General features: G+C 45.5%; 2 protein-coding genes across 5 annotated transcripts in view; one reads left to right on the top strand and one right to left on the bottom strand.

Annotated features, from left to right (window-relative positions):
- Positions 1–6579: 6579 nt before the first annotated feature.
- GTF2H4 (general transcription factor IIH subunit 4) lies at positions 6580–22494 on the bottom strand. Of its 4 annotated transcripts, none has more exons than XM_053378625.1 (14): positions 22390–22494; positions 20654–20790; positions 18822–18926; positions 18427–18558; positions 16226–16322; positions 15379–15467; positions 13901–14012; positions 13733–13801; positions 12679–12762; positions 12280–12412; positions 10493–10623; positions 10242–10289; positions 8408–8486; positions 6580–7296 (listed from the first exon to the last, which is right to left on the bottom strand). In XM_053378625.1, exons 2-14 carry the CDS (start codon positions 20782–20784, stop codon positions 7124–7126), a joined length of 1383 nt encoding a protein of 460 aa, XP_053234600.1. In that variant the 5' UTR covers positions 20785–20790; positions 22390–22494; the 3' UTR covers positions 6580–7123. The 4 variants fall into 4 exon arrangements, with proteins under 4 accessions (XP_053234600.1, XP_053234599.1, XP_053234601.1 ...); XM_053378624.1 differs by having other exon boundaries at positions 22279–22424; XM_053378626.1 differs by lacking the exon at positions 22390–22494 and adding an exon at positions 21870–21893.
- A 30-nt stretch (positions 22495–22524) lies between these two features.
- VARS2 (valyl-tRNA synthetase 2, mitochondrial) overlaps positions 22525–23784 on the top strand; it is a 31352-nt gene continuing 30092 nt past the window's right edge. Inside the window, exon 1 of the mRNA XM_053378620.1 lies at positions 22525–22637. The gene's annotated coding sequence lies outside the window, so the exon portion shown is untranslated. The remainder of the gene's footprint in view (positions 22638–23784) is intronic.

The following is a 23784-nucleotide window of genomic DNA, read 5'->3' as shown; positions in this document are numbered from 1 at the left end:
GACTTAATGGTTAGGGGTCCCTTTACTTTTACCTAATCAGAAAAAAACCCCAAAGCAGTTTAATAGTACATAAAACTATTAAAAATAAATAAATCAGCAATCAGGTAAGCATTGTGGAAAGATGTGTTCATAATTGCCTGCATGGGCCTAACAGAAAAGATTTCAGCAGGCGTTGTACAGAAGGGCAATGTTGAATCTGTTGAGACTTTGAGTTTTCCTGCAGCTTTTGGAGGAAACAATTAGTGGGTTGGCAACAAGCCAAGTTAAACATGTAGAAAGTCTGCTTGGAGATAAGGAAGCCGAGCAACAGGCGGTGATTGGCTAAGTTCTTCCTTATAAGCAGGATGACAAAACAGTTTTCTTGTTGGAGTATTGAAGTTTTGGAAAGAAGTTTGAATCTAGTCTGTGTATATAGTAACTTGTACAAAGCTGTGCTTTACTCTGCTGTGTTATAATTAAGCTAACTAAAAATAAAGTTATTAGTCAGCAAGTTCTGTTCCTATTCATCGTCCTGGAAGTCACTGATTTGGCAGCTGGTAGCAAGAGTTATGGTTGAGATCCAGCAACAGAATCTCTACAGACAGAGTTGCAGTTAGAAAATTCTAGTACAGTGGTACCTCTGGTTACATACTTAATTCGTTCCAGAGCTCCATTCTTAACCTGAAAACGTTCTTAACATGAGGTACCACTTTAGCTAATGGGGCCTCCCTCTGCCGCCGCCACACAATTTCTGTTCTCATCCTGAGGTAAAGCTCTTAAGCAGAGGCACTACTTCCGGGTTAGCGGAGTCTGTACCCTGAAGTGTTTGTAACCTGAGGTGTTTGTAACCCGAGGTACCACTGTACATAGCCTGTCAGGGCAGGGTGCAATTTGAGCTCAGATTTTTATAGACACTGTTCCTGGGTTCTTTCTCTCAAATACCTACTAATCCTGGAGTAGATTTATCACAAAGTGTCCCTGAAAGCAGTTGGATGGGGAAGAAGTAAAATGTTGCACCACTGTGGTACACACAATATGTATGTGCATCTCCCGGCTCCCTCAGCCAATAAAGCGAGATGAGCGCCGCAACCCCAGAGTCGGCCACGACTGGACCTAATGGTCAGGGGGTCCCCTTTACCCTTTACATTTGCATACGTAAGTTATTTTGATAAGTAAACAAATGTGAAAATTATCGTTGAATGTGTGAGATACCTGCAACTATGGTTTAAACCTGTGATCCATTTGCAAATGTTATGTCCCCTAAACCTTATGCCCAGAAGCAGAGGATTTGGAGTTATGTACCATTCCTTTGCTGATTCCCAGTTCTAATTAAATTAGGAGAGGCACTTCAGATGCTTAAGCATTGCTTGCAGGAAGTCAGGTAAAAAGGTTAAGGACCCCTGGAAGGTTAAGTCCAGTCAAAGGTGATTATGGGGTTGTGGTGCTCATCTCGCTTTCAGGCTGAGGGAGCCAGCGTTTGTCCACAGACACCTTTCCGGGTCATGTGGCCAGCAGGACTAAACTGTTTCTGGTGCAACAGGACACCGCGAGGGAAGCCAGAGTGCAAGGAAACACCGTTTACCTTCCCACCACAGCAGTACCTATTTATCTACTTGCACTGGTTAGCTACCCACTACACAGCACTAATAATAATAATAATAATAATAATAATAATAATAATAATAATAATAATTTATCATTTATACCCCGCCCATCTGGCTGGGTTTCCCCAGCCACTCTGGGCGGCTTCCAACAGAATATTAAAATACAATAGTCTATTAAACATTTAAAAGTTTCCCTAAACAGGGCTGTCTTCAAATGTCTTCTAAAAGTCTGGTACAGTGGTACCTTGGGTTAAGTACTTAATTCATTCTGGAGGTTCATTCTTAACCTGAAACTGTTCTTAACCTGAAGCACCACTTTAGCTAATGGGGCCTCCCGCTGCCGCCACGGCGCCAGAGCACGATTTATGTTCTCGTCCTGAAGCAAAGTTCTTAACCCAAGGTAATATTTCTGGCTTAGCGGAGTCTGTAACCTGAAGCGTATGTAACCCGAGGTACCACTGTAGTTATTTTTCTCTTTGTCTGGTGTCTCCGTGTCTGGGCAGAACAATGGGGGTGGAACAATTCCTAATGGAATAATTTTTTATTTAGAGATAGGGCAAAGTCTCTTTTCTCTCTACTGGAGAAACTGTAAACCAGTTTTTCCACATTGTCCCAGCCTCTTCACTCCCAACTTGGCTGTCTCAAATTCAGTCCTGGGCTGTCCGCATGGCAGGATGAAGTGGAAATCAAGAAGAACTTCTGAACAGGCCACACAACTTTAGACAGCCGATGTCTGACATTTTAAATTATCAATTTGCAACAAAAAAAACCCCTCTGTGCAAGTAGAAAACCAGGAGATCAAGGAGAGGAGAGGACTGAGCTCTAAAGCCTTTCTCCAACGGCATGCAATTTCTCCCCTGACTCAACAAGATTTTCAGATGTGGGAGCCTTCAAAAAGAGCACCCCTACTTATAATTTAAAGCGGTACAGCCCATCTGTTCTGCAGGGGTGTATAGATCAGGCCACAGTGCAAGGGGATGCAGAACAGTGGGGGAAGCTAGGAAAGAATCTGCTCCATAGAACTAGGGAGGGCAGAACTGCATCGCTCAGTGGCAGAGCAGCAAATCTCAAGTTCAGTCTCTCAATGTTTCAGGCAACTCCCCTTTTTGAAATTGTGAGCAGTCACTGTCAATCCGTGTGTAGGGAATACTGAGCAAGATCAGGCCAATGGGAACAGAGCCGTTTTGCAGAAGCTCTTGGTAGTCATTTGTGAGTCTCTCCTATCCCTTGACAGGGCCAGGCCAAAGGCTTTTGGCACCTGAGGCAGACCCCCCAAAATGGCATCCCATCTCCCCGCCAGTATCAGGGAAGAAAGACTAACATTGGATCTGCTGCCTCTGTGGATCCTGCTGCCTGAGGCAGTCACCTGATCTCATGGGAGAGCTGGCCCAGTCCTTTGAGTCGTGGTTCGCCATGTATAAGGTGCCTTCCCTTCTTTCAGTAACAAAACCTGCTCCCCATCTTGAACTGCTGTATTTTTCGTCCACACCAAACACTGCCCTTGGTGGCACTAGGCAGGTGCATATTGTATTATTACACGTCTGCCGAAAACTCCAGTAAGCCCGATTGCAGCCACATAATTTAATTACACTTAGAATCATAGAACTGAAGGGACCCTGGGGATCATCAAGTCCAACCCCCTGCAAGGAAGGAATATATGAGGATTGAACCCTATGGGGATTGAACCTGCGACCTTGACTTGTTTTAAAATGTTTAAATTTTACCTTGCTTGCAATAATGATTCCCTACACACTTGCTTTTATTGGTTTGGTATTATAGTCGCGTTTCTAAGTAGCAAAACATGTGCCCTGCTTGAATAATTTTGTTCAACAAGCGGCTTCTTCGTTTTCCAAATAACCGGTAAAGCCACATATGGAGTTTGTATTGGTGTGTGTGTGTGTGTGTGTCCTTGAGCAGTCCCAACAATTTAAAACGTGGGTGGGCAGATTCAGATCCACGCAATTCTGAACAGATCCAGAAACAATAATCATAATGAACAGTGGAGCTCTTTCCTCTGCCCCCATCTAAATAAAATTATCTCAAGCTTAGCTTCGGCTGAAATGTGCCGCATGAACCTCAGAGAGTTGCCGTCCGGTGGCATAAAAGACGACCGTGCGAAACAGTCCCAAGGGTGGCAGAAATATTTCTTTCTTTCTTTTGAGATATAAATAGATACGATACACAAGATACACAAAGAGAGACCCCTCTTCGTGCGGCCCCTCGCAGCTTTGTACTTATGATAAGGGAATGTGAGGTCTGGGCAGAAATCCGAAGGAAAGGAAGGGAACCAAATTCTTTCTCGGCTGCGTCAGCCATTCGCCATGGCAGGCGGCCAGGCAGAAGTTTCCCTTGCTAGCTTTCCTCCCGCCTGAACCACCCTTACCCAGCGCTATATGATTTGAGAATAGCAACGTACATATATCACCATCCGCAGGTGGCTGCGCACGAAGCAAGAAACTCGCCCATATTTCGTGCGCCCTTTTGGCTTCGCTTTAAAAGACACGGAGCTCCAAGCCTGGAGACCGCCGCCTCCCCGACTGTTGCACAAGACGAATCGGCAGAAGCAGCGGGACGCTTTTCCCGCCACCCGCCTGTCCTGTTTCTCCTGCCCCACCTTTAAAAAACCAATTATTGTACCTTAACGGTACAACCCTCCCCCCCCCAACACCAAAAAAGCGAAATACATGCACTTACCCTCATTGCAAGCTTATTACCACAACTCAAGGCGCCCAAAATGGCTGCACTATTGAAAGCGGAACGGACCGTTTCCTTATCGAGCACTATGTGGCGCTTGTTTTGCGTTGCTTTTTAGGCAACCATCCAGTCTTCTTCACAATAGCAATTTGTGCGGCGCCTGTTTAGGAAAGTGTGCCATTGCATATGTGCAGAGTGCCGTATCGCCCACCCCCCACTCCAAATAAGTGAATGAATGAATACGTTTCTGGGGGCGGGGTTGGGGGAAAAGATTTGTTCCATCATTATTGTTTATTATTTTCATTAATCATCTTTATACAGTGTAAGTAACTGAATGACTCCTCACCCCCACCCCGCTTCAAAAAAACGTGACCGAGAGAATGTTATTTGTTAGCCTCCATATAGCTCAGTTGGTTAAAGTGTGGGGCTGATAACACCAAGGTTGTAGGTTTCATCTTTGCAGGGGGTTGGACTAGATGACCCCAGGGTTCCTCCCAACTCTACAATTCTATGATAATAAAATTTGCAGGGCCCCCCCCGTTTCCTTTACACCCAGGTGCTTAGATGCTCACCAAGCCGGCAAATGATTTCAGACAGCTAACAAAGTGGATTGTTGCCAGTGAACCTGACCAACCTGACCATACACACACATCTGATTCCACAAGACGCTTCAGTTTCACACTGGGAGCGATTTGCAGCAGCACATTGCTGATACCTAGTGGCTGAGGGCGCGAAACTGAAGCCAAAGAACCGACAACAGGTATTAATGCAGCTGGACCTACCGAGGGACCCAGCTCGGCTCTTCCCAGCGCCACCCCCTGCTGCTTAAGTTACGGTCCCTCAGGGCCCCTGTCACCATGCGATGGAGGTGCCCCATGGTCAGTCTGGCAGCAAGAGATGGGGGTCAGGCGGCCCCCCAAGGACAGCAGAGGAACCTGCTGAGTATTGTAGTCAGAAACTCCCAGCTCAGGGTATTGGCCCTTCAGTTTTCTGCTGCTTCTGGGGGTGCTTTCAGTGCTGTTACAACGTTTATACTTTCTTTAGTTCATCAAATGTATAAACCACTTGATTGTAAAACAAAAACAAAAACCACCACCCTCAAAGCATTTACAAAAAAGGGTTCTTTTTGCCAAGCCCACCCAGATATGTAAAGCTGACATGTATTTTAATCCGTGATTTCACTTTATAATGTATACAGTGGTACCTCGGGTTACATACGCTTCAGGTTACAGACTCCACTAAATAGTACCCTGGGTTAAGAACTTTGCTTCAGGATAAGAACAGAAATTGTGCAGTGGCGGCGCGGTGGCAGCGGGAGGCCCCATTAGCTAAAGTGGTGCTTCAGGTTAAGAACAGTTTCAGGTTAAGAACGGACCTCCGGAATGAATTAAGTACATAACCAGAGGTACCACCGTATATTGAAACTGCAGATTTCATTTGTATGTCATTCTTTTAGTTTAAACTTGTTTTAAACTCTTATTTTATGTAAACCGCATAAAGGGTTTTTTTGATTACAGGTATCCAGATTCTGTCAAATTAAAATAAATATTTTAATACCTAAATCTATCTATGCCATTTTCTGCCAATACTGCATTTGTTATTTAGTAAAGTAATTACCTTTATATCCCACCAGTGGTGTGCAGTCAGTGGGCGAGGGGGACTAGGCTAGTCGCCCAAATTCCCCCCTGGTGCCTCCTTCTCAAAGCCTAGGAAGCTTCTGCCTGGTTCAGGAAATGAGGCGTGATGTTTACAGGCAGAATGTCACACACGTGACATTGCCACCGCCCCACCACCACACTTGCAAGCTGGCGCCTATGGCCCTAACTGTTCCCCTATGAAAAATTCACCACAAGTCACTGTATCCCACCTTTCGTCCAAGGAACTCAGCCTGGCACTGCAAAAATGAGGAAGGGGTTAAGTCTGGCACCCCCCCAAACTTGGCCCTCCAGATGTTTTTGGACTACAACTCCCATCATCCCTAGTTAACAGCACCAGTGGTCAGGGATGATGGGAATTGTAGTCCCAAAACATCTGGAGGGCCGAGTTTGGGGGTGCCTGGGCTAAGCCAATCCTGTGCACTCTTACTCAGAAGAGCTGAATTGAGAGGGGGGGTATTTCTAGGTAAGTGTGTGCAGGATTGTACCCACTCACAAGGGAGCAAGCCCAGATGGGGTAAAATACATTTCATCCACACTACCCAGTTTTTTGTGGGCTACATTTGCCTGCAGTTCTTGACCTCTCTTAGGGTTTCCTTGATGTACTCTCCTCCGTAACACGAGGAGAGAAGGGAAAGGAACCCATCTAAAATAACTTCAGATGTGGGTGTTTTATTGATACTTCTATCGCAATAAAAACATTTACAAAAAAGAGGCTATTTACAAATCTGATCCAATGTTGTTACCCTGCTTGATCCAGGTTTTAGATCAACTTTCTGTTTAAACGGTGTGAGTCTGTTCCAAATCCATGCTGGCACCCTGGCACGTACATTTTAAACAGCTGCTTAGTTGTCTTAACCTATTCCATATCAGCAGTAGCCCTGCTGGAACAGCGGGGCCACATCCGCTCAGAGAATGAGTGGCAGCCGGCAGCCGGCAAGCTTTAGCCACTTCTGTTAAGAGGAAGCTGAACCTAGAGACGTTTTCCTGCTCCTCTTAATCAGTTCTTGACCGGAGGGGGGGTCATCAGACAACCCCTAAGAAACCTTCTTCTCCTTCCTCTCTGTCTCTCTGCTACTCCTTGACAGTTAGGGGCAGGGGGGATGCAGTTAACACCCCCACCCCGACTCCTGTTTCCCAGCAGAAAAGTGCAAGGAGAGAGATCTGGGAGTGCCGGCAGTTCCCCGGCCTTCAGGAACTGTGTTTCTGCCGCTTCCAGAAGCGCTTGACGTCCGAGTGGCCGGCGGGTGTCACCACCATGAGACGTTTGGCCGGGTTCTCGAAGACAAGGACCCCCAGCTCCTTTGCGTGGTTGCGCAGCAGCTCAAAGTCGACCTGGGACAGGAACTGGTTGTAGAGGACACCTGGGGGGAGAGGGAGAGAGAGCAGGAAGACATGGTGAAAAAGCCCAGAGGAGAGCTCAAGAGTTTGAGATGCGAGGAGAAGATGGGGAGGCAGGCAGAGAAGGGTCAGGGAAAGGAACAAGGGAGAGGATTGAGGGGGAAGATGGTGGATGCAAAGAAGGGGGGATGAGAACCATGGTGGAATTGATTTAAATCAAATCGATTTAAATCACTAGTCAGTAAGATTTGATTTAAATCTCTCTCTTTTTACAGAAAAGACTCAGTCTTGCTGGCATAATCTTAATATTTACAACCAGAGGAAGGTTCCGTTTTTGGACAAATAAATTTTCAGAGTACTTTTTACAGTTATATCAACAATTACTGATTTGGTTATACTATTAGAAATACATAGACAGATAATTACAAAATTATTGTGAGGTTTAATAAGTTAACTATCAATATTGGGACAACTTTTCTGCTGTACTTTATTGGAAGAAGAAAAACGATAATTTCCTTAATAACAATTAAAATGTTTTATTTAACTAAAACAATAACATTACAGCATATGTATCCATGACTGTTAACCGATGTGGTTAAACAATTTTATTTTCTTTAATGAGTTTTAGCACACATGAAAAACTTAAAACAAATACTTATTTCCTGATGTATAGCCTTTGGACTATAATGTAACTTAAATAGAAAACTATCTTTAGAAAGATTTTTTCCTCCAAAAGCATGTTATTTTAAAAACCCAATTTAAATTAAAAAAATCCGATTCAAATTTTAAAAAACCTGATATGTTTTTTTAAAAAACATTGATTTTTATCCACCCTGATGAGAACACAACTGGCGCGCTGCTCTTCCATGGTTTCCAGAATCTGGTGTTCAGAAGCATTGCTGCGTCTGACCGTGGAGGCAAAAGAGCACTTGATGTGAAAGGAGGAAGAAAAAACACAACATGGGGGAACCCAGAAAGGTGGATCTGAAGCAAGAAGGAAGTTGGGTGGGGTGGAAGACGGGAAGATAATCTGCCAGAACGCAGATATATTTCCACTAGAGATACGCCCCTTCTCTTTCCCGTGTTCTTCTCTCTTTTCCACCCCACCGGAGTTCCTCACCCACAGACACTCACCCTCAGAGAAGCGGAGTCTGTCTCGTTCCAGCTCCCACAGCCGGATCTGATCTGTGATGGTGGGAGGCAGCACCGGGGTCTATGGGGCAAGACATCAGAGAAAGAGTCAGGGACGCATATGGAAAAGACAACGGGGAAAACAAAAGATGATCAACCGTATTGGCCTGAAATATAAGCCTCACTTTCCCCCCAAATTCCCACCGTGAAAAGTTAAAGTGCGGCTTATATTCACGACCTTATGGTATGCAGCCAGGAGCTTGAGGAAAACAGCACCAGGAACAGTGAGGAATGCGGTGGCTTATATTCGGGTATTTTATATTCCCCCCCCCCCCATTCTAAAGGTGCGGCTTATATTCGGGTCAATACGGGATTCCTACTGCTGCAGCAGCAGAGGCTTCCATTGGAATCTCCCTAGCAGAGGTTACCCAGAATCCTCAAGGCCACATTCCAATTTCTCTTGCCAACATGTGACGCCCATCTTTCCATAAGAAAAGCCCTGCAGGATCAGGCCAATGACCCATCTAGTCCAGCATAATGTTTTGACAGTGGCCACCCAGATGCTCACCGGAAGCCCCAAAATGTAGCCTGAGTGCAACACTATTAATTAACAACAATAAAATTATATACAGTGGTACCTCTGGTACGAACTTAATTCATTCTGGAGGTCCGTTCTTAACCTTAAACCGTTCTTAACCTGAGGTGCTACTTTAGCTAATGGGGCGTCCCGCTGCCGCCGCACGATTTCTGTTCTCATCCTGAGGTAAAGTTCTTTTTTTAAAAAAAATATTTATTGAAATTTTACAGACAAAAGAGAATTACAGAATAAGAAAAGAAAAATAAAAACAAAAAGAAAAAAGATACAAAAATGCAAAGAAAAATACAAAATACATGAGGAAATAAAAAACAATCAAAAAACAAATCAATCTTTTCGTATCTTATATTTCAATTACTTGTTTCCTGACCTCCTCACACCTCCCTTTTTTGTATTCCAATTCACATGGTTAATTCAGCAAATCCTTTCCCTCTTTGTATCTATCTTAATTCTATATCTTAACATATTATAACCTTATATTTTCATCTAATTATCAGTCCATTTTTACATATTCTTTTTAACCTTATTGCTAAAGCCACTTCATTTCAATCCAACATCATTTTAGCATTCATTAATTTTACAATGTTTCTGCAAATAGTCTTTAAACTTCTTCCAATCTTCTTCCACCAACTCTTCTCCCTGGTCTCGGATTCTGCCAGTCATTTCCGCCAATTCCATATAGTCTATCATCCTGAGGTAAAGTTCTTAACCCGACGTACTACTTCCGGGTTAGTGGAGTCTGTAACCTGAAGTGTCTGTAACCTGAAGCGTCTGTAACCCGAGGTACCACTGTACTGCCCTATGTCCATAGACTTCAGGGCGGTTCACAGCATAAAAATACAGTGGTACCTCAGGTTACATATGCTTCAGGTTACAGACACTTCAGGTTACAGACTCCGCTAACCCAGAAATAGTACCTCAGGTTAAGAACTTTGCTTCAGGGTGAGAACGGAAATCATGCAGCAGTGGCGCAGCGGCAGCAGGAGGCCCCATTAGCTAAAGTAGTGCTTCAGGTTAAGAACAGACCTCCAGAACGAATTAAGTTCTTAACCCGAGATACCACTGTATCCCTCTCCCGACTTGCGATTCCAGGCAACTCGCATTCTGCCTCCAAACAGCTGAGCTGGAACATAGACTTATCCCACAAAGTCATAAAAACAGCACCAAACCCTTTGGAAAGGGAGGTGTGATCCTTTAATGAGCGATCCACTGAGTGACCACACCCCGTGCCGTAATCCTCACCTGTTTCAGCATCACAGAGTGAGCTCTGGTACGTAGGAAATGAATGATCTGCGGGAGAGAGGAAAGAAAAAGGGAACAAAACAGAGCTGGCCTTAATACTATTTGACTGACACCATCACTTGACCGCTTCTACTATTCCCAGTGCTGGCTTCGTCTGTGCTGGGAAACCAGCCCAGTAGACAGAAGCGAACCACACTCTGCTAGGCTCCCTTTAATCTGGTTAACCCAACAGCCTCTCCCCGGTTCCCCACCTGGTCTGCCGTGATGCCATTGGCGATGGCTTGCTGCACGCTCTCCCGGGTGACCTGAGCCACCACCAAGTTGGGGAAGCGGTAGAGCATCTCGGAAAAGAGGGCAATGAGCGCAATCTGTAGTTCGGAATCTGGAAACCAGGGCAGAGAGAGAGAGAGAGGGGGAGAAGTCAAGAGCTTAACTTTTGAAAGTAAGTACACCCCTTCTACCCAGAAAAATGTCTACCAAGCTCAGATTTTTCTGGTGCGTGTGAGATGGACAAAAAGTTACTCTGCACATGCTCACATATACTCTCTTTTAGTATTATTTCACAGCTGAACCCAAGAATGGAAAATTCTTAAAACCTGGGTGGTAAATAGTAAAGTAAAGTAAAGTAAAATTTATTTATACCCCCCATCTGGCTGGGTTTCCCCAGCCACTCTGGGCGGCTTCCAACAAAATATTAAAATACAATAATTCATCAAATATTAAAAGCTTCCCTGAACAGAGCTGCCTTCAGATGTCTTCCAAAAGTCAGATAGTTGTTTATTTCCTTGACATCTGATGGGAGGGCGTTCCACAGGGCGGGTGCCACTACCAAGAAGGCCCTCTTGTCTGGTTCCCCGTTTGAACCTACCCTACCTGCAGAAGGTCTCAGATTCAACCCCAGGCATTTCCAATCACAACAGCCTCTGTCTCCTGGAAAGCTGCTGCCAGTCTGAGTAGCCAACATTGAGTTTAGTCTGACCTAGGAGCTTCCTAGTCCTGAACTAGATCCCGGTGAACCTGGCATTCACAAAAGCCCTCCAAGAGGGAGGATGACGGTCCTGAATAATTAGTGGCTACCTACTTTGGTCTCCTCTCCATTTAAGTGCCATTGGGTTACAAAACCAGCGTTATTATTTTGGATCTGCAGAGGTTGTGGCAGGGAGGCCAGCAAAGCCACAAACAAGAGGACCATAGAAAGCTGTCTTACACCGAGTCGCTCCACCGAGCCATTGAGTTCAGTATTGTCTACCGGGGTTTCCCAAACTTGGGTCTGTTTCTTTTGGACTACAACTCCCATCATCCCTAGCTATAGAAGGACTGGTGGCCAGGGATGATGGGGAACAGTAGTCCAAAAGCTGCCAGAGACCCAAGTGCAGAATTCAGCGGCCAGGTTGCTCACAGGAGCAAGACGGTTTGAGCATATTACACAGTTCCTGGTCCGACTGCACTGGCTACCAATTAGTTTCCGGGATCAAAGTGCTGGTTTTGACCTATAAAGCCTTAAACGGCTCAAGACCGCACTACCTCAAGGACTGCCTCTTCCCATATGAACCTACCCAGACCCTGAGATCATCTTCTGAGTCCCTCCTTCGTGTGCCTCCTCCTCGAGAGGTCTGGAGGGTGGCAGCACGAGAACAGGGCCTTCTCTGCAGTGGCTCCCCGTCTGTGGAATGCTCTCCCCAGGGAAGTTCGCCTGGTGCCTTCATTATACACCTTCTGGTGCCAGTCACAAACATTTCCTTTTAACTGGGCATTTGGTTGATCTGGGTTTTTTGGGGGGGGCTATTGGGTTGTTGCTTTTATTAGGTATTTTGTGGTTTTATATCTTGATTTTATTCTGTGAACTGTCCTGAGACCCCTCAGGTGTAGGGTGGTATATCAATTCAATCAATCAATCAATCAATCAATCAATCAATCAATCAATCATTAATAATATGGGAAACACGGATTAGCTGGGGCTCTCCAAGGTTACAGGCAGGGTAATTGCACCTGGGACGCATGCAGAAGTAAGGATCCACCCTGGGAGTCAGCCTCTGACCTGTGTAGGCATAGATCCTGTAGTTGGTCTCCACAATGATGAAGCCCTGGTAATGGGTGTCCACTGCGGTGCCCGAAATGCCAGAGGAAAGGTTGATGGCCAGCCGTGTGGGATAGTAACGGCGAGATTTCCTCTGGAAAGGGAGAAGGACGGATAATGGCACCAAGGCGCCTGCAGGCTTGAAATCCCTTGTACCTACCTAACTCTGCTTACAAGTGCCACTCCAAACTTCCACTGTGAACTCATTTAAGTTCCGCACCTTCGCAGCAGGTCCTCTAAAACGTTCTGTTCCCCAGCCTACAACAGGGGCACTACTTTCTGCTGTTTCTTCCACCCTGTTCTTTCCCGGAAAACCCCCACATGCGATCTAACTCGGCCAACGTTCTTGTGGGGTCTTACCTTTCTCTGAAAGACGAGGCCAAATTCCCGAAGGTGCTGGAGGAAATTCAGCAGAGACTCGCTCATCCCTTCCACGGAATAGTCCTGGGAACAGATGGGGGGAAATGGGGAATGATTTACTCACACATACACAGTGGGGGGGCACCACTTGGATCATTCAATGCTTCGTGCCTGCCAGCCGAATCAGGCCAAACTACTGAAAACCACCAGGAGGCAATGTGAAATTTCTCTCTGCGGCAGTGATGATTCACACATGCAGGTCAATATCACCGCTGGATGCTGCCGATATCAAGAACCTGCATGTGTGGAAGAGCCTACAGATATAACACACTTAACCGATATAAACATCACCTCCCGATGACTAAAGCTAAGAATGTGGTATTCTGAAATGAGGAGGGAGATGCAATCTGATTTTGGAAAAAGCATGATTTGTGCATTCCCCGCCCCCAGTCTTATAAAATCACAGAGCTGAAAGGGGGCAAGGACTCTTTTTCAGCCTTCCACTTTTGGGCAACCGTCTAGGCTGAAGCATATTCCCTTGAGGTAATGTAGCTTATAAGGGGAAATTTTGAAAGAAGGGACACAATAGAGATTTGTCAAGTTATAAATGGGAAAATAAACAGGAATCAATCCTAAAAGGCATCTGGGGGAAAGGGGAATGTTTTCCTTGCAATGCAGAATTATGGAGTTGACCCCTCCTATCCTTTTGCTCCCTGCTTTATAGGCTCCACTAAAAGAGTGCTCCCCCCTTCCAATATCAACCATCACAGACCCTATGATCGACGGGGAGTGGCGCCACTACTGGTACTGTCTGTATGGAGCTGCAGGGCCTCTTCCGTGGTGGCTCCCTATCTCTGAAACGCCCTCCCTTGGTAAGCTGTGCCTGCCTTTGTCCATGATTAACACCCAGGAGGAATTGGCTGAAAGACCATGCTTCCTGGCAGCCCTGAAATTCTAAATACGTACGGGGTATGCTTTTCCTTGTATTTTCAATTGTCCTGTTTTGCTACTTTGCTGTTCGCCAAACTGGGAGCTGATGGGAGAAGATGCTCACCTTGCCAAGAGTGGAGAAGCTGAGCTGGAAGAGAAAGGAAAGAATCTCCACCAGATCCATGCCCCGGGTCTGTAGGGGGAAAGAAGAGGCGGTTAAAACACAACAGGGAGATTGCCAGAGACGGGGGGGGGAGGCAAAGACGGGGAGGTTGCCCCCTCTTCTCCTCACCTCAGCCGACTGGAGATACTGCAGCATGAAATACCAGAGCTGAGATGAGGTATCCAGCAACAGGAACTGGAAGCCAGAAGATGTGATGCAGGGAGGCTCCCCAGGTTCAGAACTAAAGAGGAAACACACAGAGGCTGGAGGAAAACAGAATGAGGTCCTCCTCTGTGGTGTATTTAGGTCTAGTAGCTCCACTTGGTACGCAGGCTGAGACCCTATCTGCCTGCGGACTGTCTCACCAGAGTGGTGCATGCTCTGGTTATCTCCCGCTTGGACTACTGCAACGCGCTCTACGTGGGGCTACCTTTGAAGGTGACCCGGAAACTACAACTAATCCAGAATGCAGCAGCTAGACTGGTGACTGGGAGCGGCTGCCAAGACCACATAACACCGGCCTGAAAGACCTACATTGGCTCCCAGTACGTTTCCGAGCACAATTCAAAGTGTTGGTGCTGACCTTTAAAGCCCTAAACGGCCTCGGCCCAGTATACCTGAAGGCGCGTCTCCACCCCCATCATTCTGCCCGGACGCTGAGGTCCAGCACTGAGGGTTTACTGGGCCGAGGCCATTTAGGGATTTAAAGGTCAGCATCAACACTTCGAATTGTGCTCGGAAACATACTCGGAGCCAATGTAGGTCTTTCAAGACTGGTGTTATACGCTGTATGCTTCATTAACTATTCTCAAGTAGGCTGTGATTGTGGATTTTAAAGCCCACCAACAACATGCAGTTACCTATAAAAGGTAAGATAAAGCAGTGTTTCCCAACCTTGGGCCTCCAGCTGTTTTTGGACTACAACTCCCATCATCCCTAGCTAGCAAGACCAGTGGTCAGGGATGATGGGAATTGTAGTTCAAAAACAGCTGGAGGCCCAAGGTTGGGAAACACTGAGATAAAGGACCCCTGGACAGTTAAGTCCTGTCAAAGATGACTATGGGGTCGCGGAGCTCATCTCATTTCAGACCGAGAGAGCCGGTGCTTGTTCACAGTTTTCCGGGTCATGTGGCCAGCATGACTAAAACACTTCTGGTGTAACAAAACACCGTGACAGAAGTGTTTATCTTCCTGTCACAGAGGTACCCATTTATCTACTTACACTGGCATGCTTTCAAACTGCTAGGTTGGCAGGAGCAGGGACAGAGCAACGGGAGCTCACCCTGTCACAGGGATTCAAACTGACGACCTTCTGATCAGCAAGCCCAAGAGGCTCAGTGGTTTAGACCACAGCGCCACCTGCGTTCCTATGCTGCGATCAGCACCACCATTGCCACATGGTTTGTTATGTTGCCCCCAAGGTGTTCAAGTCAGTGGGGCCTGCCAACTAGTGGGCATTCTTTTAAGAGTGACATGGCTTGTGACTCCTAATCAGACAGAACCACTACTGAGAACTGCGCATGGGATGTTGAGATAGCTACTTTTACCATTCATTCCTACTCCCTCAACCCCATAGTTTGTCTGCCCCTTTCTTCTTTGCCACTTACCTCTTCATCAGTCCGGCTTCAATGAGTAGCTGAGCTAAGTCCTGGCTCACGGCTGCACTTGGAGAGCCCACCATGAAATGCAGGATGACCTAGGAGGATGCACAAAAATGGAACCGGGTGGGAGACAAAGGGTTTGTCCAGACTGGTTCGCCACTGGAAACAGGCCCTGGTGCATCCACACTGTTCTACCACAGCTATGGCAAATGGCCAGGCAAACAATCCATCTTCCCACAGCCCAGATGAGGTGGTGTCTCCAAAAGACTCTTACAATGGAGCCTGTCCTCGCACCACAAGGACAAACAAAGGTGAGGATATTTATAGCAAGAGTAATAAAAAGAAATTGTTATTTAGGGGAATTGAATTTAATTCTAAATTATATTCCGGAAACGTGGGAGATTACAAAGGGTCAAAAAAAATGGATGTACCGTGCCATATTAGAAGCAAAAAAAAAAAAACTTGTTTTGATGAATTGGAAGAGCCGCAAAAAGATTCCATTGAGCACATGGATTGATAATATGGACAGACTAGCTACATACGAACGAATTGCATGTCAACGCAAATTAAGAATGGCTAAATATGAAGAAATCTGGAAGGAATATTTAAGCGGTAAGGCGGACAGTGGTGGGAAGTAGGGGGAGGAGAGGTGGGGAAATATTGTTAAAAAGGTGTAGTCATAGGTATATCAGTATTCAAATATGAATTGTCAAATTGTGTTATTAGTGTTATTGTGGTTTTTGTTGTATGTGTCTATTGCGGTTGTTGTATGTATTGAAAAAATGATTAAATAATTTTAAAAAAAAAACAATGGAGCCCTGTAACAGAGCACAAGGCCAAACAAAACACTCACCTCCCACCTCTCCTCGGCGTACTTGTCAAGAGACGGGACATCCCGGGCGTGCTTGTCTGGGCCCAGCTGGCCAGTGTCATCAGACCAGGCCTTACCTCTGCAGAAACAGGATGAAATGCAAGGAATGCTGTCGGACAGTTATAGAGCCATACTGCAATGCCGCGTGAGCGAGATGAATAAACACGCAGCAATAAAAGATAATGGGAGAGGATTTACCCCAGCAAATTATTTGTCAAAATTACAAATACAGGTGGTCATTTACCCTCACTAGATTCAACGTGCTGCCATCTGCCTCACTGCAGGGCAGATTCGAGGGTAAACCATACGTGGAACTTGATGAAGGTAGAAACTGTCTCTCATGTCTTGTTACGCTGCCGTTTCTACGGGGATATACGCTCGGTATTTATTACTCCTGTTATACAGTGGTACCTCAGGTTAAGTACTTAATTCGTTCCGGAGGTCCGTACTTAACCTGAAACTGTTCTTAACCTGAAGCACCACTTTAGCTAATGGGGCCTCCTGCTGCTGCCGCGCCACCGGAGCCCGATTTCTGTTCTTATTCTGAAGCAAAGTTCTTAACCTGAAGCACTATTTCTAGGTTAGCGGAGTGCGTAACCTGAAACGTATGTAACCTGAAGCGTATGTAACCCGAGGTACCACTGTACAAAAATCTCCAAATGGGTCCAAACTTCAACGTCTAAAACTCCTGGTAGAGGACAAGAATCTAGAGATTACGCTAAGGGTGGCCAAGTTCTGTGTGACTGCCATAAAATTTAGGGAAATAGCTGTACTAGCAAAATGATTAAGGTTTTAAATGATAATTTTAGGTTATATTTTAGTGATCAAGATTTAAATTTTTTTTTTAACTGCCGCTGTATCTGAATTGTCTCTGTAATACCCAATTGCAATTCAATGTATTCCTGTTGTGTTTTATGATTTTCCTGATATTGTAAGTGACCCAGAACTGGTCTGTGACCATAATAATAAAATTCTATTCTATTATAGAACCAGCAGAAAGCTGCAGGAGGGACAGAACTTTCTCAAAGCCATAACCCCTGGCCGAATAACACGAGAACTGGCATTCTGAAACCCAGCCGCCATTACCTTCCACAGGTATGAAAGCGACAATGTCGTTCGCAGTCAGAAACAGACGGTTGTAATCTACGTGCTCTTTTGCTCCCAAACATCTTACCTTCCAATTCATGGTCAACTGTGATCCATGACATGAAAAGCTCCTCCAGCTCTCAGGGGCAAATCCCAGTACAGTACTTCAAATCAATCACATTTCCTTGGTTTGTTTTGCTTCTAGTAATCATGGTTTTTTGGAGGGGAGATTGATTAGGAATACGCAGCATGCCGTTCCCAATCACTGATTACACCAGAGTTTCCCAAACGTAGGTCTCCAGCTGTTGTGGACTACAGTTCCCATCATCCACTGGTCTTGCTAGCTAGGGATGATGGGAGTTGTAGTCCAAAAACAGCTGGAGACCGAAGTCTGGGAAACCCTGGACTAGACGTAACCATGTCTGTGCCAATGCCAGCGTGAGCATTAAACGATGGCTAAAGCAAACCATAAAAATGTGTTAATAATAATAATAATAATAATAATTCACATGCAAGGAGAAGGCAGGTGTCTGAAAAACCCATGGTTTGCAAGTCGCCCCACTGTATCTGTGTGGGGCCGTTAGAAAAGAAGTTTTCTTTATTTCATTGCTCTGTTTATTGAGGAAAGCACTCCTAATTGTAATGCAACTAAAGCACATCGGTCAGAGGCCTGGTTTGCGCTTAACACCTAACCATGGTTTGTTTTGCAAATATCTGATTGGTCTGAATGTCTGAATCCAGCCCAGCTGATTAACCACAGTTTGTTTCCTAGAAACAAGGTGAGCCAATGGCTTGTTGCTGGCTTGCAAACTGTGCCTTGTTTTAACTGTTGTTTGGCATTATGCCTCAGCCAACAACCTTGATTAACCCACCCCACCCCAAAACCTCATATGCTACAGAGATACAAGGAAAGAGCAGCTTAAAAACAAACGTGAGTGTGGAAGAAACAATCTGCGGCTTGTTGAACAAATCAAGGTTAAAGCAAACTATGGTTTAGCGTTATGTGTGAACACAGTCACATACGGGATTATCTTCAGTGCATTAAATGCACCGAGCCTCTGCCTTGGTTCCTAATTCTCTCCATGGCTCTCACTTACCCGCCCAGCAAGGCAATACGCAGGTTCTCCTTAAAGATGGGGTTCAAGACAATTCCTTGGAGGCCACCAGGGAGCAGCTGCGTGTGCCAGAGCCGCAGCCCCAGCAAGACATCTGAGCTTTCATCTTGCTCCCTGAAAGGCAAGAAGCAATTGTGAGCTAAGATGAGTGCAAAACCAGGCTCCGGAGAAGATAAGGATCAGCCGGGGTGTTCCCTTGTCGAAGCGAAGAATGTAATGTATGAATTGGACCAGAAGATACTCAGAAACTCATCTGTGTGTGTATAAATCACTAGGCCCCCACAGAACAGCGGCTTGGTTTCTCTTGCTGTTCTGATACTTCGCTACACAACCCGAGCTTTTGCTTCCACACTGTCCTGTCGCAAACAGCAACTCACTTGGTGAATTCCTTCTTGACCCATGAGGCCACAGCGGCCTGAGGGAGGGGCTGTTCCAGGAAAAGCATCCTCATGACGTAGTTCTTGGCCAACCCCGGCAGCTCTCTGAAAATGCAAGAATGCAAGGACAGTGCTGTGAACGCAAAATAAAATAACTAATAATAATAATTTATACCCCCCCCATGTGGCTGGGTTTCCCCAGCTACTCTGGGTGGCTTCCAGCAAAATAGTAAAATATTCATCAAATATTAAAAGCTTCCCTAAACAGGGCTACCTTCAGATGTCTTCTAAATGTCAGATAGTTGTTTATTTATTTGACATCTGATGGGAGGGTGTTCCACAGGGCGGGCGCCACTACCGAGAAGGCCCTCTGCCTGGTTCCCTGTAATTTTGCTTCTCATAGTGAGGGAACCGCCAGAAGGCCCTCAGCGCTGGACATCAGTGTCTGGGCTGATTCTGGATTGTCTAGCTGCCGCATTCTGGATTGGGTTAAGTACTTAATTCGTTCCAGAGGTCCGTTCTTAACCTGAAAGTGTTCTTAACTTGAAGCACCACTTTAGCTAATGGGGCCTCCTGCTGCTGCCGCCGGAGCACAATTTCTGTTCTCATCCTGAAGCAAAGTTCTTAACCCGAGGTACTATTTCTGGGTTAGCAGAGTCTGTAACCTGAAGCGTATGTAACCTGAAGTGTATGTAACCCAAGGTACCACTGTAGTTGCAGTTTCCGGGTCACCTTCAAAGACAGCCCCACGTAGAGCACATGGCAGTAGTCCAAGTGAGAGATAACCAGAGCAGGCACTACTCTTACGAGACAGTCCGTGGACACATAGGGCCTCAGCCTGCGTACCAGATGGAGCTTTTATAAAATACTTTTATACCATAACGCAGGGGGTGGCTAATCCGAGGCCCTCCAGACATTTCTGAAAAACTGCTCCCATGTTCCTTGCCCTTGACTCTTCTGATGGAAAACTCACGGGAACTGCAGCAACATCTGAAGAGTCAGAGATTAGCCACAGCATCTCCCGCTCAGAAGGCACCATTAAGGGTTGACTGTAGGGATGGGGAACCTTTGGCCCTTGAGATGTTGCTGGACCACAATTCCCATCCCTTTTGACCATTTGCCAGGGTCCAAAAACGTACAGAAGGCATCTAGTTGGGGAAGGCTGAGCTGGAATAAATTGCTTAAAACACACAGATCAATGTGTGGACGGTTTAGCGTGTAGCGAAACTGCTTTCACAAGCGACGCCAATTAAGTATTTTAAGCATCTACTTTTTAAAAAAACTTGGAAACATGCTACTGTTTATTTTATTTATGTAATTAAAAGATTTTTTATATAGCACCCATTCGCATAAACTAACAAGGGCAATGTGCAATATGAAATACCAGAAAACAATACAAAATATAATCACGGGAATGGCTGGCTCATCTAAAACAACAACCTGTTGGAATAATACTACTAAAAAAACCCTCGCCTTTTCCTGTTCTTGTGAATGGATGCAATTAAATACTAAAAGCACAATTTAAGCAAGACACCAGAATGCACATACAATAAAATAAAATATCTGCACATCTTGTTTACATCAGGATTCTCACCCAGTGCAGGCAACTTTAGATAATCGAGGATTCATGATTCAGTTAAGGTCAAGCCTAAAGCTGTAATCCTAATTCCACTTATCCAGGAGTAAGCCACATATAAACAGGACTTACTACTGAGTAAGCATGGTTAAGCTTGAACTGTAAATAATCTAGTTTGGAAGTAAACTGATTCTTTTATTCCACCCTCCCCACTCTGGCCAGCACCCCAATATTTGCGAAGGGGGTTCTCACTCACCGAAAGACAGCTAGGCATGTGGCAGGATGGTTGTAGAGCCGGTCTAAGATGCCAGGGCTGAGGCCCCGCAGGAATTCATGAAGGTTCTTGCATTTCAGCTGCACCCTCTGCAATTTCATCACCGACTCCATAGTAATCTACAGGAGGAAGGAAGTTTTAAAAGTTTTTTTTGGGGGGGGGGATTCTGAACCCAATTATTATCAGCACAGGTAAGCACCCTATTGCGAATCATTGAATTGCAGGGTGGGAAGAGACCACAAGAGTCATCTATAATAATAATAATAATAATAATAATAATAATAATAATAATAATAATTTATAGCCTGCCCATCTGGCTGGGTTTCCCCAGCCACTCTGGGTGGCTTCCAGCAAAATATTAAAATATTCATCAAATATTAAAAGCTTCCCTAAACAGGGCTGCCTTCAGATGTCTTTTAAAAGTCAGATAGTTGTTTATTTATTTGACATCTGATGGGAGGGCGTTCCACAGGGCGGGCGCCACTACCAAGAAGGCCCTCTGCCTGGCTCCCTGCAATTTTGCTTCTCATAGTGACGGAACCGCCAGAAGGCTTTAAAGGTCAGCACAAGAATTAATAATAATAATAATAATAATAATAATAATAATAAATAATAATAATTTATTTATTTATGCCCCGCCCATCTGGCTGGGTTTCCCCAGCCACTCTGGGCGGCTTCCAACAGAATATTAAAATACAATAACCTATTAAACATTAAAAGCTTCCCTAATCTAGTCCAACGCCCTGCAATGAAGATCTGTTGCCCGACGTGGGGCTCGAACCCACGACCTTGAGATTAAGAGTCTCTAGAAGAAGAAGAAACACCCTGGCGAAAGCTCCGGCCTGCTATGCAGAACATAGACACAAGTAGGGTCAGGATCTTTGCCCCTGTGCAGCATTGCAAGCTCATTCTTCTTTTTCCAGATTCCTTACCCGCCTTTAACCAAAAAGGTCCCAGATCAGGTTACAAGAATATGTGACTGCTTAGCGGTTTTTTTAATGATTAAGTGGAATACATAATTATGTTCCATACACACACATAAATAATTATCGGTCAAAATAATATATAATCTGAAACAGAAGGTGTATGCGTTTAAAATAATAATTTTATTGGGGGTTTTTTAAATAAAACAACAACAGAACAAGATGTCTGCATGAATATATGCAAGCTTAATATCTTACAAATACAAAGCCCTTACCCTGAGGCGGGAACCAGCTCAAGCAATAAAAGAATATTCCATATTTCTAATCAGGAAGTCTCTCCTCCCTCTCCCTGCCGGCCTCAATTGCCCTTACAGTACTTCCACTGCAGGCTGCGATCCTGCTCAGCCGGGCTCTGAAGGTGCAACGTCTACTCAGGAGTAAGCCTCACTAAATCCAGCGGGGGCTACTCCTAGGCAGTTACTGCTTGAGAGCCGCCTTGAAAGCCTGGATAGGAATTGCACCGATCGTTGCAAGACATTTGCAAAAGTCTTTTGCAATTTCTTGGCAATGCATGCGGCTTTGCGCTTGCACTTCCCCGTCCCACAACTAATTCCCAGCCAGTCCCGTCGCCTCGAGGAACCCCTTCTTCCTTTCTGCTAGGTCCGCTAAGGCTGCAATCCTCACCTCGCTCCCGGGAGAGTAAGTCCCATTGAATTCAATGGGGCTTCCTTGTGAGCACGCGCTCCCGGAGCTGCAGCGCTGCGCTCTCTCCACGAGCCTCGATCCAGACCTCACCTCGCATGCATTTTCCCGATCTTCAGCTCCTCCGGATTTCTCTCGGCTCAGACAACCCAGCAAAGCCCTTCCTCTTCCTAGGGCTCTAAGCTCCCGTCATGCATTTCACACGAGACAGACAGGAAACCCGCCAGAGAGCGGTCGGGGTCGGCCTCTGGCTCTGCACGTGAGCTTCTTGCTTTTCCCCTCCGCCTGCAGAAAAAAGCCGCGCGTCCCCTTCTCTCTTTTTGCAGCGGGGGCATCTGAAGGTAAGAGTCTCTTAGGAAACTGAATTGCAAACATGTCTCTTTCGATCTCTGACCTGATCGGAGTATTTCAGATTGACATTTTCTTTCTGAAGCGCAGAGTTGTTGGGGTTTTTTTTGGCACCGTGGCCGTTTCCTATTTTCGGCATTGATTTCTTATTTTTTTTGCTCTCCGCAAGAAAATGTCTCAAAGTGACTTGCGAATGCCATAATGTGTGAAAAGAACATGACAGTCTGTTTAAAAAGACACAAAGAAAATGCAACAAATGTCCTTAAAGGATCGGTCAAGACCATGGCAGATTTCAAGTGATTTTGTGTGTGTTTTGGAAACCTGTACCTTATATTGTATTTCATTGGGTTGGCTATGTCTGAAGCAAGAGGAAGAACAAGCACACTAGTGGCCAAAATTGTGGAAACCTTTTGGAAAAAGGGTATTTCTGAGGTTTGATGGCTCATTTTTTTGGGGGGGGGAGTAATACCATAAAATTATATATCAATGGGAAGTTAATTTAATGAAGAATGTAATGCAACAAAGTTTGTTCAATTATCTGTATTCTATCAAATGTTATAGCCAAATAACCAGAAACGGGAAGCACAAATTGCTTAGGACTTAGGTTGATATGCAATAGCTTTCCTTCATTTGAATGTAGCCAATGAGCATGAGTGTTTAGAGAGCCAATTGGGGGTTATGAGCCATCAATCCTCGGAAATACACTTTCCCCAAAAGGTTTCCAGAATTTTGGCCACTAGTGTAGGTCCTCAGCGTGGAGAGGATGGAGAAATGCTATTCGGTGACAAAGAGAAGGCAGAATTACTCCGTACCTGCCTTGCCCCTGTCCTCAGATGTCTGATGGCAGAGAGCAGAGTGCACTTTTCAGAAAATTGTCATATTTCTGTCTGGTTGGGTGAGAGGGAGGGTTAGGCATCTTTCTTGATGGTAAAATTTCCTAACCGCCCACCGGCGCTCGATGGAAGGAGGATTCAGCTTGTGCCATAGAACAGGGGTCAGCAAACTTACCGCGCCTCGGGCCGGTGTCTCCAGCGCCGATTGCGTGGAGGGCGGGGGAGTGCGTGCCCATATGCGTGTGCACACGCTATTTCTGGTGCACTTCCGGGTCGGAGGAGCACCGGAAATAGTTTGTGCACATGT

This window comes from Podarcis raffonei, chromosome 2, assembly GCF_027172205.1.
Source record: "Podarcis raffonei isolate rPodRaf1 chromosome 2, rPodRaf1.pri, whole genome shotgun sequence".
Lineage (NCBI taxonomy): Eukaryota > Metazoa > Chordata > Lepidosauria > Squamata > Lacertidae > Podarcis > Podarcis raffonei.
Note: the sequence above shows the minus strand (reverse complement) of the source record. Positions and strands in the feature narration are given on the sequence as shown.

Coding starts and splice junctions, on each gene's coding strand:
- GTF2H4 (XM_053378625.1), bottom strand. CDS start 20,784: ATGGAGTCGGTGATGAAATTGCAGAGGGTGCAGCTGAAATGCAAGAAC. Junction 12,413..12,678: donor GCCTCGTCTTTCAGAGAAAG/GTAAGACCCCAC, acceptor CTCCCTTTCCAG/AGGAAATCTCGCCGTTACTA. Junction 10,290..10,492: donor ATGGCATCACGGCAGACCAG/GTGGGGAACCGG, acceptor TCTCTCCCGCAG/ATCATTCATTTCCTACGTAC.